Source organism: Mus musculus, chromosome 11 (assembly GCF_000001635.26).
Source record: "Mus musculus strain C57BL/6J chromosome 11, GRCm38.p6 C57BL/6J".
NCBI classification, from domain to species: Eukaryota; Metazoa; Chordata; class Mammalia; order Rodentia; family Muridae; genus Mus; species Mus musculus.
The window spans coordinates 49,314,830-49,330,630 of record NC_000077.6 but is presented as its reverse complement, the minus strand read 5'-3'; the positions used below and the strand labels follow the sequence as shown (position 1 = coordinate 49,330,630).

General features: G+C 40.1%; 2 protein-coding genes across 2 annotated transcripts; both read right to left on the bottom strand.

Moving 5' to 3' along the window:
- Positions 1-2,282: 2,282 nt before the first annotated feature.
- Olfr1391 (olfactory receptor 1391) lies at positions 2,283-3,218 on the bottom strand. The gene has a single exon (NM_146468.1). The coding sequence runs from the start codon at positions 3,216-3,218 to the stop codon at positions 2,283-2,285; it is 936 nt and encodes a 311-aa protein (NP_666679.1).
- Positions 3,219-12,147: 8,929 nt separating this feature from the next.
- Positions 12,148-13,083, bottom strand: Olfr10 (olfactory receptor 10). The gene has a single exon (NM_206822.1). It carries the CDS (start codon positions 13,081-13,083, stop codon positions 12,148-12,150), a length of 936 nt encoding a protein of 311 aa, NP_996558.1.
- Positions 13,084-15,801: the final 2,718 nt, after the last annotated feature.

Sequence of the window (15,801 nt, the reverse complement as noted above, 5' to 3'; positions counted from 1 at the left end):
TGGAAGCAAAACACCAATGCACAAATTGCACAAACAAGAATAAATGAATCATTTAAACATATTGTGTATGAAAAAAATTAAATTAAAATGCTCTTAAATTAGGCTGGAGAAATGGATGAGCCATTAAAGCCTAAACTCACACCCAAGAAATGCTCTTAGATTGTAATCATTAATGATGACATTAAATCAGCCTTATCTTCTTGTGTTACATCCTGTTAACATTTCTTTGCTCAAGATGAGTAAACTTCACAGTAGAAAGTCCTATCTGAGTTGGACTGGCACTTGGGAGGCAGAGGCAGGAGGATGTCTTTGAGTCCAAGATCCTATATAGTGAGATAACTTTTCAGAGAGAGAAAGAGAGAAAGAGAGAAAGAGAGGAAGAGAGGAAGAGAGGAAGAGAGAGAGAGAGAGAGTAAGAGAGAGAGAGAGAAAGAGAGGGAGGGGAAGAGAGAGAAGAGTGACAAAGCAGAAGCAGAAGGGAAAGCAGAAGAGGAAGAGGAGAAAAGAGAGGAAGAAGAGGGAGAAGAGGAGGGGGAAAAGGAGGAGGAGGAAGAGGAGGAAGAGAAGGAGAAGAAGAAGGAAGAGGAGGAGAAAAAGGAAAAGAAGGAGAAAGATAGGGGGAGGGAAAGATAGAAAGTCCTACAACACTTTTGATTCTTAAGCACAAATTCATGCTAAAAGTTGTCTGTGTCAAGAATTTAGTAAGTAGAACAAGCCATGATTAAAATGAGATAGCTTCTGTTCTGAGCATGAAAATCTTTCCCACTCACTACTAAAAATATATCCCAATGCAGATAAAATAGAAGAAATGAGCAGTAAGCAAAAATAGCTGTCCCCTGAGACAGTTCTCTTCTTAATTGCGATATAGAATTTCAAGACATCAAAATGCTGCAGTTTTATTAGTATGTTTTGAGAAAGAAGTCACAGAATCACTTTTTATATTATTTTTTTTCTCAGAAAAAGAGGCAGGGAACAAGTGCACACCACTACAGTGCTTTGTGAAAGACTTTCTCGAGTCTTTCTTGGGACATAAGAGGTGGAGATCCTCAGTACTGAAAGATATACCACATTGACAGAGCTTGCTTATTAAATTTAATTGTTGACAATTCCAGACAAGTATATAATACAATCTGATTACACTCACCCTCTCCACAGTGTGTGTGTGTTGAGAAACACTACTCTAAACTACTTTACTTTCTATTTAACAAGAACAGGTACTGAAAATATTTATTGTAGATACACTACACATCAAATGCTGAGAGTGGTTAATATAATGCTCATTTTATTAAACAAGAAACTAACACTAAGGTAAAATAGATGCTTGGACCACTCAGAGCTCCAGCAAGGTGTAAGCACAAACATATGTGGTAGCAAAGTCCTGGGCTTTTCAGCATGAAGACCAAGGCAATCAGTGGGAAGGTATGGTAGTCTGAATGAGAACAACCCCCATAGATACATATATTTAAATGCATGATCTCCAGTTGACAAAACTCTTTGGGAAGGATAAGGAGGTATGGCCATATGGGAGGAGATGTGTCACAAGAGGCAGGTTTTGAAGTTTCTCTATTTAAGTAAATATAGCCATGTCTGAAAGTCACATACTCTATGAAATGGCTCTGTGCATGATCTGATTATTTTCTCCAAGTATCATAAAAGAGGAAACACTGTGATAAACTTTTGAAACAGACTCTGAAACAGCAAGAGTCTGATAAGGCCACCAAAAGTTAGAAACAGCAACAGTGAATTTGTGTGCTCTGCCTAGGGACATACCACTAACTATGTGACATCACATTAGGATCTGACTTTGTGAAAAGTCATTCAGAATTAATTAACTAACTAATTAATTAATTAATTAATTCTTTCACTCCCCACAACTCCTCAGAGTGCACTCTTCTTCACTCAGTTTACTTTTGAAGGCTGTGTAACAATCAGCACTTACCCACTGCTGAGCAATGACCAGACAGTGACTTAAAATGAACCATAGGAGCTCCTTGCTTCCACCTTCCACAAGGAAGGCAGCGAGCCCTGGTGCCTACTGAGGACATGCTTAATATTTGTTGACAGCTTCATAAATGCACATCTGAAATTTGAGCACTTTACCCCATGTTATCTTGTCTCATCTCTCTGTCTTTTCCAATGAATCTTTTCGTCTTCACAAGCCAAGAAGGATTGTTTCCTAGAGAACCCTGGGCTCAATTCTCCTGAAGCTATTACAGAAACAAAATGTTTTGTTTTGTTTTGTTTTGTTTTGTTTTGTTTTGTTTTGTTTTGTTTTGTTTTTACTACCTGGAGTCTGTGCCTCTCCCTAGCACCTTCCACAGAGCCCCCTTTACATCCTTGTTCCTCAGTGTATAGATCAGAGGGTTGAGCATGGGGGTAACTATAGTATAAAAAAGGGCCACAAACTTTCCCTCATTCTCAGAATAACTGTCATTTGGTTGCAAGTACGTGTAGATGGTTGAGCCATAAAACATAGAAACTACAAGGAGGTGTGATCCACACGTCCCAAAAGCTTTTCTGCGACCAGATGTTGACTTGACCTTCAGTACAGCCCTGGCAATGTGGGCATACGATCCTAGAATCAATGTTGCTGGGAATACCAAGATTATGGCTCTCGCCACAAACATCTTGGCCTCTGTTCCAGCTGTATCCTTGCAAGCCAACTTGAGGAAGACAGGCATCTCACAGAAGAAGTGATTCAGTCGATACCTGCAGAGAGGCATGGCCATCATGAGACCTGTCTGGATCAGAGAGTTCACGAGGCCTGCTACCCAAGAAGAGATAGCTAAAGCCTGGCACAGAAGAGGGTGCATAATGGTTGTGTAGTGTAGTGGACGGCACACAGCTGCATAGCGGTCAAAGGCCATCACCACTAGAAGCATACTCTCTGTAGAGCCCAGGGCAAGGACACTGAACAGCTGGGCCACACACCTTCCATAGGTGATGGTATGATCCTGTGCAGCAATATTGATCAGGAGCTGGGGCACGGTGCTTGTGGTGTAGCAGAGGTCCAGGAAGGAGAGGTGCGAGAGGAAGAAGTACATGGGGGTGTGCAATCGAATGTCCAGTTGTGACAGAGCGATGATGGTGGTGTTGCCAAAGAGAGTTAAGGAGTAGAAAATCAAAACATAGATAAAAAGAATGAGTTCTAATTGAGGCCAGTCTGAAAAGCCCACCAAAATGAAGCCTTTACCCAAACTGGCATTAAAGCTTCCCATAGCCTCTGGCCTGCACTGTAGCAGAGGACAATTCAATGCATCCGATGAAGAAAATGGATTAAGGCTGTTCACAGCCTTCTTCAAGCCATCCTAAATCATTTGTTTTATTATTCAATTCTATTTTATTCAGTGTTTCATCCCTATCTTCTCTTCTATAGACTGAACATCTCTGGATTAGGAATAATGTTCCTTTTCTTTGGAACATTATAGCTCAGCTATTTGTTCCATGACTTTGGCAGTTCTTCAGTCTTGCAGATCATAACTTTCTTGTTCAAAAGTAAAGAAGAGCTTTGAAAGTTCAAGGTGTACATCCATACCATAGCATTCTATGTTATTAGATCTTAATCCTTCTTTTAATCTAGTTGTTAGCTTGTTGCAGATCTGAATCCAGGCTCGGGCAGATGGCAATCACAATGTTGACCCCTGGTTCCTCCTCCGCCTCCTTCTGCACCATGGATATTGTCAGTTTACCCATCCTGGAGTCCCACTCACAGCCACTGCCATCTGCCACAGAACACTGAGAAGTAGTTTCACTTCTTTGGGGAAGGAAATAGCAAGAAATATGTCCTTTGTGATGAGTAAGAAGAATGCCCCTCCTTGAACCTGGTTCTTCAAATAAAAATGTCTATATAATTCTGCTCTACAAAAAGATCTTTTCCTATTCTCTATCCGAACCTTCTTTAAACTATTTCTTGCTAGCTCCTCCTGTTCATCTCATGACATCCACACTACATATGTCTGTCCTGCTAGGAGCAACTGTAGCAGAAGACAAGCTAAATATAAAAATAAAAACTAATGTTTATCACAAAAAATAATAAATAGTGAATAAATATTGTCACTGCCTTTTTGGTACTGAGGGTGACAAATGAGCACTACCTTCATTTAAGATACATCATGGCTATTGAAATGTGCTTTTACCATTTTATCTCATAAAAATAAGATTCCTCTAAGCCTGCAGATTAATTGCTGATGTACTGGTAAATGATGGAAGTACGTTAGACAAACTATCACTCTCCTCAAGAGATGGAGGCTTCTCATAAACACAGGAATAAGATTATATGAACACATGCCAAAGAGAGAGAAAAACAAAGATGAGACTCCAAAATCTAGCCTATGATTAGTAGGAAACGCCTTTGCATACTTAACTAGTTCCTTTTTCTGTCAAGTTTAACAAACCAGAATAATGTCATCAGTGGTCAATGCTGAACTCAAAGCCTTTAGCTCAGTATCATGTCCCCACAGATCAACTCTATCAGGGGCCAGCTGTGCCTCCGGCTCTGAAATATATGCTTCTGTGAGTCTTGGCTTACATACCTGTAAAAAATATGGTAGTAATAACTTGATCCAAACAATTGTGGCTGTGGTTACATGAAATATCATATCATGTATACTGCAAAAAATTTTGTTTGTTATGCTGTTTATTAACACTGTTATTAATTTTGTTTGTTAACACTGTTAATGTTGTTCTGCCTTCAACACTAACAGTGTTAACTCATGCAAATGAGGCTGCATAACTCACTCAGGATTGTATGTCCACCACTCACTGCAGTAGCTGGAAAATAACCATCAAAGAAAATATTGCCTGCCTGCCTGACTGACTGACTGAGTAAATGAATGAATGTGTGGTTGAATGAATGAATGAGTGACTGTATAAATGAATGAGTGTGTGCCTTTGTAACCCTGGCACCATGTCTGTTGTTCATGGATGTTCCAGAAATCTGGACTGTTCTTCACTTATTAGCACAGGGTTTTTATTCACTCCTACTGTATCCTTCTATACAAGATTTTATATCATGACATATAGAAACAAATAACAGATTTTCTTTTATATTTCCATTTTTAAATTTTGTGTGCTTGGGTGTTTTGTCTGCATCTATGTCTGGGCACCCTATGTATACCTGATGGCCACAGAGCCTAGAAAGGGACATTGAATCTCCTAGGACCAGAACTACAGATAATTGTAACCCGCTAGGTGAGTGTTTGGAGTAGAACCTAGGTCCTCTGGAAAAACAGAAAGTGCACTTAACCATGAGCAGTGATCCAATATGATAAAACTCAGAGCTTGATATCACTGATGTTCATTTTAACTAATGAAAAGTTTAGATAATTTTGAAGCAGGGTATGAAGCTGAATTTTCAACAGTTGGTGTTTCCCAGATAGATGTTAGACCCAGGGCTGGCAATACCCGTGAACAACCAGGAGCTGAGCCGGCAGACTCAGAAACTTATAGGCTCCAAACCCTAAAAGAAAAAGGTACGTATTTAGGCTTTACAAGGCAGCCAGCCTTATAGCTTCTGGGATACAAATAGGGGGTGGGGAAAGACCAAGAAGCCATCTTCAACTGATAGCCACCAGCAAATGAAAATTTAGTTTTTTCCAAGGGTGTCACAGTGGGGGGAAAAAACCTACATGACCAGTAGATGACCGACAGGAAATGAACTCAACAGCATATTAGGAGGCTCCCTGCCTCACAATGTTTTGTTAGGGCATTTTAAAATCTTATTTTTATTTTTATATTATTAGATGATTACATATTTATTCATAGCTTTTTATCCTGTAAGTCCTCTGCATGTATATATTATGACTTCCAGGTTAGCGCTTTTAAGGGATTCCTGAGTGTGTAAATGGGAAGGTTTCTGTGTCTGTATCAGTATATTGTGCCTATTCTTGGGCTCTTCTATTTCTGCTGTTTTTACTGTTCTATTCTGATGTGTTAGTTTTTGTTTTCTCTTATTATACATCATACTCTATTATTATCCTTGAGAAGCCTGTTTTTTTGCTAATGAGAGACAAAAAGGGGGTGGGTGGGGTTAGGGTGGGAAGGAGCTGGGAGGAGAAAATCATAATCAGGAAATGTGATGTGTGAAAAAAATAAAAGGGGAAAATACAACTCATGACTACAGATCCTGTGACTGGAATCTTAGTGCTCTGGGCTTTCACCACCAGTGGCCAGGAGGGAATTCTGACAGCAGCCACCAAGAGGATGTCCTCTGCTCAAGAAAGCTAGGGACCAGGGAAGGTCTAACAGCTCTCTACTGGGGATATTTACTTCCCCGGCATCCAACATCTTCCCTGTTTAAAATAAAAACAAACGTAAATATCTGTCTACTACATATATGCAAGGAACACTAAATAAACCCAGTAGAGTGCATGTATGTGTGTAAAAAAAAATTAAAACGGAGAGGTCATGAGTTTGAGAGGGGGTGTGGGCATGGAAGAAGTCAGGGTAGAAGGGGAGATGGAAATGATAGAACCACACTACCTGCTTATGAAAATCTCCAAAAATCCAAATTTACAATAAGAAATTATGTTTTTAAAGTGTGTGTGTTTACAATTGAGGCTTATTGTTAACATTAACAGCACTCTAGTCTTTGTCTGTCTCAGTCACAATTGGATAATTTTAATAATGGTGGATACAGAAGTTGCAAAACTTTTAACTAGGTCACATGAATGTAGATGACAATCCCTAATAACCAAATTAACTCTAAGAGAAAAAAAACAAAGTCAGATGTGTCACACTTCCAAGTACATTACAGAGAAACAGTAATTTTAAAAACAGTAAAGAACACAGAGAGCATTGGGAGGGAAGAGAGAGCCAGACACAAATCTGAATGCACACAGCCAACTGCTGTTCCAAGGGTTGCAGGAGAACACAAAGAATGTAGGAGAGTCTCTCATGTAAGCAGTACTGGGAGAGATGCATTTACACAGCAAAGACAAGACTACCACTGTTGAACACCCTTCACAAAACAGCTCAACGATGACAAAGGAGGCAGCAACCCTTGAAAAATATCATGGAGCCAACTGAGGGACACTGTGTAAGCGGAATAAGTGGTCAGAATTGGAAAAAAAAAAACTTGTATAACCTCAATGGTACATCAGTCCGCCTTTCTACATATACCATCATTGTCTCTTGCCTACAGCATTGCATAATGAAGAGAAATCACACTACATTCACTCTATCCCATAGCATTTAGGGTAATATTCAAGACTCCTTTATGAAATATTTAACAATAACACACCAATATTTTATAATATAAGACCAGGAAAGATGAGTCTAGCCACCTTAGTAACACTTCAAAGTCTTAACAAATAAATTATAGTTTATAATCTGACTCCCAACACAGAACCCTACCTCCAAGTAAGAATGCTTTCCCATCCTCTTCCTCTCTAATAAACAGTTCCTCATTTACTTTGATCATTTCAGACCATGGCTCAGTCTCTGTTGCCTGCTTCTGGTGTCTACAATTGGTTTTGCATCTCAGATCCTAGGCATCCAAGAAATTGACTTTCAGAAGGAATCATAGATTCAGGGTATCTCACCCAGTCAGTACTCACCACAGCTTTGGAAAGAAAACAGTTATGTTGACTTTCCTCAATCCTGCTGGTTTCTGGATCATATGAAACCCAGGTCACACTGGTGTCATCTAGAAGTGTGTGCGATAAACTGGTTTCTCTTTGGTGCCAACTGTATCTGTGGTACTGAAGGCTGAACCTCAGCTCTATGTTCCTGGATAAATCATGTTTTTTTGATGCTACCACCCCTAGCAGGCTCACCTGCTGAGGGCTATAACTAAGGGGAAGGGGAGAGCCTGTACTTTTCTCTGGCTCATTGCCATAATCAACTCAACCTAGACAAGAGCTGGTATATCATCCAATCTGACCTTAGGGCAGACTGCCTTATACTTGCCCCTGGGACACTGCCTGGCCTCTCTAATCAAAGTGGAAACATGATTGTTTACTCAAGTGTGGTCTTGGAGACCTCTGGGGACCCTAAGCATATTATAATTAACTGACTGCTTCCATATCTGCTCTCCTCAGATCCCTTTATCCCCTTATACTGCTCAATCCAAGGCGACCCATCCAGGTCCTCAAACCATACCTTTTTTTATATAATTTCCTCATAGTTTCCCAACTTTGACCACCGTCTAATCAGCCTTTCCATGAGACCATATATCAGGTCTCATATAACCCAACCATGTTCATCAAAATCCAAATATCTTCTTCTTATTTAAGTTTCATCTAAGTTTGTTCCCATGCATGGAGAAAGTCTTTCCAACTAGACATTTTCTTTCATCTAAAATCTGATATACTTTTGCTCTTGTACAAATTCTATTTCATACATTTGTAGTTCTTATTTTATACCATGGTTTTGTCCACAACAAATTTAAAAATTGAAAGCTTTACTTTTTTTAATTACTGTTTGTCAAATGGACTGCCTAGGGGAGAAGCTGACAGATAGCCTAGTGCTGTGTAGTGAGATTCTGGAAGAATTTAAATCCTGACAACTGTTCACAGGAGAAATACTAAGCCTTTCCTGCAGTGCACAGACATCCTCAGAGCATGTAGAATAAGGGAAACAATGGTCACAGGTTGCTTACCCAGCCTAGGGCCCTTTCAGACAATGGGATTTAAAAGCCACAGGGGTAGCCTGTATCTTGTCAGGTCTGAATGTCTAACTCTAGAAGCAGGCATACCAAGTCAGAATGCTGCCCTTGGGCCTGACCCTGCCTGAGCATCACAAGATAGACCTTGCAAGAGCATCATAGGCAGAGAAATGCACAGTAGCCTTGTGTCAGCCACACATCCCCAGGAAGAGTACAGTCAATGGGGTGGTGTCTTCTCTCCATGCTGCTGTCCCCAATAATTAAATGATTTGTAGAAGTCATGAAATCTGTTTGTACTGTTATGCACTTCACTATCATTTCCTTTTTATATCCCACTGGATGCTCAACATCAACTGACACTTATTTGAAATGGATGATGGTGGGCCTTCAGAAATCCTGTCCACTCTCTATAGAAGGGTTTCTTTACATTTTGGTATGCTCTTGAGCACCTCACTATTTGTAAAAGAATCTGTAAGAACTCTACTGATAGCACTCAAAGAGTTAACAAAAAAGCCACAGTTGAGTGAGAAAAACTGTTTCAACTGCCAGAGGCCTTAAGGTTTGGGAGTAAAATTCCCAATAAGAAAAATGAGTGACTTCTCTATGACTTGTTAGCCAGGGAAGGCCATCGAGTCTCTGCCGATAGGCTATGATACTATTGCTGACAGTGTTGGTGGATGGTAGAACTACACAGAAAGTCCTTATTGCTGAAGACATAAATGCTTTGGCAGTCAGTCATGGAAAACTAAAGCTAGGACTAAACTGGTAGCTTTTTCCCCATTAGTCGACTTTTGAAATCTTAGAAAACACTAATTTGACTATAGGAGGAGAATTGTCACCAACCCTTCTACTCAACTATGGACCTCACGTGCCACATTACTAAAACCAGGCGAGCTGTGCTCACAGGGGCAATAGCAGCACCACTGTTATGCTTTTCAGTTGAATTGGAGATCTACCTTACAGCAGGAACCTCAATCGTACTATAAGGCAGAAAGAGGAGGTCATTGGTTCCAGTAGAGAAGCTGCTGCTATCATTTCCTTAAGTATTATAATGTGACTATCAATTACATTCTAAAAAGTGTGTGCGCATGTGTGTATGTGTGTGAGAGTGTGTGTGTACTTATAGACCATTGCTACTATTAGCTTCAATTGTTCATGAAGGAAGTCTTCTCTTTTGCAACAAGAAGTAGAAAGCAGATTCATAAATGACCAAACTTCTAAAATGATGTAACTATGACTGTGGTGTGGTGCACAAATAATAAGTCTTAGATGAAGAACTCTATCAAAGAGCCATATCACCCCCTTCAAAGTTCATAGCCCTTTGGAGATGAGAGTACAGTAAGAATGTAAGCACCGAAAGAAGAGATAGAGTCTTCTTGGAGTTGTTTCTTATGTATTGAAAATTTCCCTCTTGGAAAGTAGGGGGGTTCCTTAAGACTCAGAAACTAAACAAAACTCACAAGTCTGAAAAGGTTCCTGAAACTAAGAAGAATTACAAGAGCCTTCCCCAAGTTTACACAAGCAGAAACAACTACCTCAGTAGGCTCTGACAGTCTGACTGGCTGGAATGACTACACATAATGCAGAGAGACCCAGGACTGTGGCTTTCCTATACTGAAGTAGGCTTTTTGGTAATGCAGCTGCCTTTGAGTCATCCCCACTCCTGTAAGTAACACTAAATCTAATCTCTGGTTTGCTAATATAGAGTTGGTTAAAATAACTTCTTTGATTTTTTTGCTCTGTCTTCGGTTAATAGATTTTTTTTCTCACATCTGCCCAGGAAAAAAAATCACAAGACACCTTTCAAGGAGAGAACTGCACTTTTTCATTGATGAATTAGACAAAATAAAATTTAACAAACCTGTGACCCTGAGAAAGGATTAAGATAAGATATGAAAAACATGTTCCAAACATAAACAAAGTTGATGCAAACTAATTATAATAAAACAAGGTTGAGGTAACACAAAATTTATTACATTTATAGAAGTTTACTAACAAAGATACCTGCACTTTTAGACATAAAACCACCATTTAAATGAATGGAATGAGCAATTTGATGGAATTCTGGTAGTTGGATAAAACAGAGGAAGAGAACGGAAATGGAACCCCAAAGGAACTTTTAGATTCCTGGTCAATGATAAGTAGGAGCCTTTTCCCTTGATTTTTTAAAATTTTGATTGCCTATTTTCTTACAAATATAGATTTTTCTATATTAATATTTGCATCTGGACATATATAAAATATCAAAAATTTTAATTTTTCCTTTAGTCTACTAATCTTGCATCTGGATGTATATTAGTTGTTGAGCTCTTAGACATTTGTATACTCATTTATATTGTTCACATCACTAACAGGGAAGGGAGGAATCTAGCCAGTTGGCAAGACAGACACTCATAGTTCTGCTGGGAGAGCTGTGTTGCTTGACTGCAGCAGAAATGATTCTGTCTTCTTCTCTAAGATGGAAAATTAGCCCATGATTCAAATTCACATGGTACACTGGGCAGTTCCACTCACGATTGGCTTCTTTCTTCCACGCAAATGGAAAGCACTAAAGTAAGAGGCCTAGAAAACAGGGCCTAAGTTATGACTGATGTTAGACAGGGTGACGATCGATATGTTAGGAAAGTGGGGTGATATCGAGGTCCCACTTGGAGCTGATGCTCCGACCCATGCACATTCAGATAATTCTACACACAGAGCTGGGGAGTCATAAAGTCTATAAAAAGGAATGAAGTTGTGAGCCCAAAGTGATGCTGAGGAACATAGGAGAAATTGAAGAAGAAGCTAGGGATAAATTTGATCAAAGTATAGTATCCTTGTATGGATAAGAATGTTTGGATACTAAATTAAAAATGAAAATTCAAAAAGGAGAGATAATCAGAGTGAACTCAAGCCCTCTGCCTTGGGTCACAGCGTCCACTGTAGGACACAACATGGGGATCTGACTTTGAGTGCTGCCATTCATAATTTAAAACCATCTGACACTCAGACTTGCCAAGAACTCAGCCCATTTTCACAGGTGCTCACAGTCCACCTCTCCCAGGCTCCTTCTGTGCAAAGTTGTTTCTACATCTGCATTTATCCTTACTGAGCAGCAATGACAGACAGTAACCCAGGGAGAAGATCCTCACTCCAGCTCCCAAACAAAGAAGGCATTAAAATGCTATGGCTGCTGGGGAATATTTTGTTTTGTTTCAAGTTTTGTGATTTATTTCCTTTACACACACACACACACACACACATGCACACACACTTGTGTGTGGAGGACTTAATTGTGTCCTTTTACGATGTGGAATACAGGCATCAATCTTAGATACTCAGAGTTGGCCACAAGTGCCTTTATCCTAAGAGCATCTTGCCATCCTAGGACTGGTTTTCTTATTGATTGTTTTGGTTTGGTTTGCTGTCTTGTCTTCTATTTTTGTGTGTGTGGACAGATTCATGCATGTACATAACTAACTGTAGTTGTTTTGACACCCAATTGCCCTTTCCCATGGAACTACTCAGAATATGAAATGTTTTTACTGATCAGCGTTTCCTTCCTACCCTGTGACTGTAGCTCTTCCTAGTACCTTCCACAGAGCCCCCTTCATATCTTTGTTTCTCAGGGTATAGATCAGAGGGTTGAGCATTGGGGTGATGATAGTATAAAAAAGGGCCACAAACTTCCCCTTGCTCTCAGAATAGCTGTCTTTGGGTTGTAAGTATGTGTAGATGGCTGAGCCATAGAACAGAGAAACCACCAAGAGGTGGGAGCCACAAGTCCCAGCAGCCTTTCTGCGTGCAGTTACTGACTTGACCTTCAGCACCGCCCTAGCAATCTGTGCATAGGAGCCTAGAATGAGCATGGTAGGCACTGCAACAATCACTGCTCTGGCCACAAACATCTTGGCCTCTGTTCCTCCTGTGTCTTCACAGACCAACTTGAGGAAGACAGGCATCTCACAGAAGAAGTGATTCAGTCGATGTCCACAGAGTGGCATGGCCATCATGAGGCCTGTTTGAATCAGAGAGTTCAAGAAGCCTCCTACCCAGGAAGCAATAGCCAATGCCTGGCAGAGAACAGGGTGCATGATGGTCGTGTAGTGCAGTGGACGACACACAGCAGCATAGCGGTCAAAAGCCATCACCACCAGGAGCACACTCTCTGTGGATCCCAGAGCAAGAAATATGAAGACCTGGGCCACACAGCCTCCATAGCTGATGGTCCTGTCTTGTCCATGGAGGTTGATGAGGAGCTGGGGCACGGTGCTGGTGGTGAAGCAGAGGTCCAGGAAGGAGAGGTGAGACAGAAAGAAGTACATGGGGGTGTGTAGTCGAAGGTCTGTTCGGGAGAGAGCAATGATGGCTGTGTTGCCAAAGAGAGTTATAGAGTAGAAAATCAAAATATGAATAAAGAAGATGAGTTCAAGTGCAGGCCAGTCTGAGAAGCCCACCAAAATGAAGCCTCCTCCCAAACTGATATTGAAGGTTCCCATAGCCTTTGACCTGCACTGTAGCAGAAATCAATTCTTTGGATCCTATGAAGAAAATGGATATGACATTACTCTCAGCATTCTTCCAGTAATACTAAATCATCTATTTCATTATTAAATTCTATTTTATCCGGTATTTTATTCCTATTTTCTCTTCTATGGAATGATTGACCCTGGATTAGGAATTACGGCCCTTTTCTTTGAACCATAGCTCAACCATAGGTTACAAGACTTTAGCCTGGCTGCTCCTCAGTCTTTCAGATCCAAACTTTCTTGCTCAAAAGTAAAGAAGAACTTTGAAAGTTCAAGGTCTGCATACATACCATAACATTCTATGTTGTTAACTTTTATTCCTTCTTTTGATCTATTTGTTAGCTTGTTACCAATCTGAATCCAGGCTCAGGCAGATGCTGATCAGAATATTAACCCCTGGGTCCTCCTCAGCCTCCTTCTGCACCATGGATATTGTCAGTTTACCCATCCTATAGTCCCACTCACAGCCGCTGTCATCTGCCAAAAACCACTGAGAAGTAGTTTTAATTCTTTTGGTCGGGGGTGGGGAATATCAAGAAATGTGTCCCTTCACTCCTCCATTGCTGCTGAGATTGTAAGCTGGTACAACCACTCTGGAAATCAGTCTGGCAGTTCCTCAGAAAATTGAACATAATACTACCAAAAGATCCAGAAATACCACTCCTAGGCATATATCCAGAAGATGCTCTAACTTTTAATAAGGACACATGCTCCACTATGTTCATAGCAGACTTATTTATAATAGCCAGAAGTTGGAAAGAACCCAGATGTCCCTCAACAGAACAATGGATACAGAACATTTACACAATGGAGTACTACTCAGCTATTAAAAACAATGAATTCATGAAATTCTTAGGCAAATGGATGCATCTGGAGGATGTCATCCTGAGTGAGGTAACCCAATCGCAAAAGAACTCACATGATATGCATTCACTGATAAGTGGATATTAGACCAGAAACTTAGAATACCTAAGATACAATTTGCAAAACATGTGAAACTCAGGAAGAAGAAAGACCAAAGTGTGGATTCTTTGTTCTTTCTTAGAATGGGGGAACAAAATACCCATGGAAGGAGTTACAGAGACAAAGTTCAGAGCAGAGACTGAAGGAATGACCATCCCAAAACTGCCCCACCTGGGGATCCATCCCATAAACAACCACCAAACCCAGATACTATGGCAGATGCCAACAAGAGCCTGCTGACAGGAGCCTGATATAGCTATCTCCTGCGAGGCTTTGCCAGTGCCTGACTAATACAGAAGTGGATACTCACAGTCATTCATTGAACAGACCCTGGGGTCCCCAATGAAGGAACTAGAGAAAGTACCCAAAGAGCTGAAGGGGTTTGCAGCCCCCTAGGAGGAATAACAATATGAACTAACCAGTAACCCCAGAGCTCCCTGGGACTAAACCACCAATCAAAGAAAACACATGGTGGGACTGGTGACTCTAGCTGCATATGTAGCAGAGGACTGCCTAGTTGGTCATCAATGGGAGGAGAGGCCCTTGGTCCAGTGAAGGTTCTAAGCCTTAGTATAGGGGAATGCCAAGGCCAGGAAGTAGGAGTGGGTGGGTTGGGGAGCAGGGGGAGGTGGGAGGGGATAGAGGATTTTCAGAGGGGAATCTAGAAAAGGGGATAACATTTGAAATGTAAATAAAGAAAAAAAAAAATATATATATATATATATGTGTGTGTGTGTGTGTGTGTGTGTGTGTTCCTTGTAATGAGTAAGAAGATGTTCCTCTTGACCCTGATTCTTCAACTAAAACTGTCCATAATTCAACTCCACAGAAAGAGTGTTTTCAACTCTCTATTTAAACCCTCTTTAACTATATCTTGCTAGTTTCTCCTATTCACTTGATAACATCCATGCTATATGTTTCTATCCTGCTAGGAGCAACTCTGTAGTAGAGGACAGGCCAAATATAAAAATAAGTATTAGTGGTTTTTACAAAATGAATAAACATTGTCACCAGGCTTTATGGTACTGAGGGTGACAAATGAGCACTACTTTCATTTAAGATCCACCATGGCTACTGAAACATGTTTCTACCTTTTTATCTCATAAATATTAGTTTCCTCTAAGCCTGCAGATAAATTGCTAACACAGTGGTAAACGATGGACGGATGATAGATATAAACTCTCAAAGGTGGATACTTCTTATAAAAATATCAATAAGATTATATGAAAACATGCCAAAGAGTAAAAACAAAAACCTGATTCCAAAGTTTAGTCTATGATTAGTAGGAATCATTTTGAGTACTTAACTAGTTCCTTTTTCTGTCAATTTAACTAACTATAAAAATGTTATCAATAGTCAATGCTGCACTCAAAGCCTTTTGCTCCGCATCATGTCCCCACAGGTCAACTCTATCATGGGCCAGCTGTGTCTCCTGCTCTGAAATATATTCTTCTGTGAGTCTCAGATTAGTTATTTGTTAAAATAATAATAATAATAATAATAATAATAATAATAATAATAGTAGTAGTAGTAGTAACTTGCTCCAAGCAACTGTGGTAGTGGTTACATGAAATAATTATCACGTATATTACAAAGTTTTGTTTGTTCTCACTGTTAATGCTGTTCTGCCTTTAACACTAACAGTTAATTCATGCAAATGAGACTGCATAACTCACTCAGGATTTTATGTCTGCCATTCACTGCAGTAGCTAGAAAATAACTACC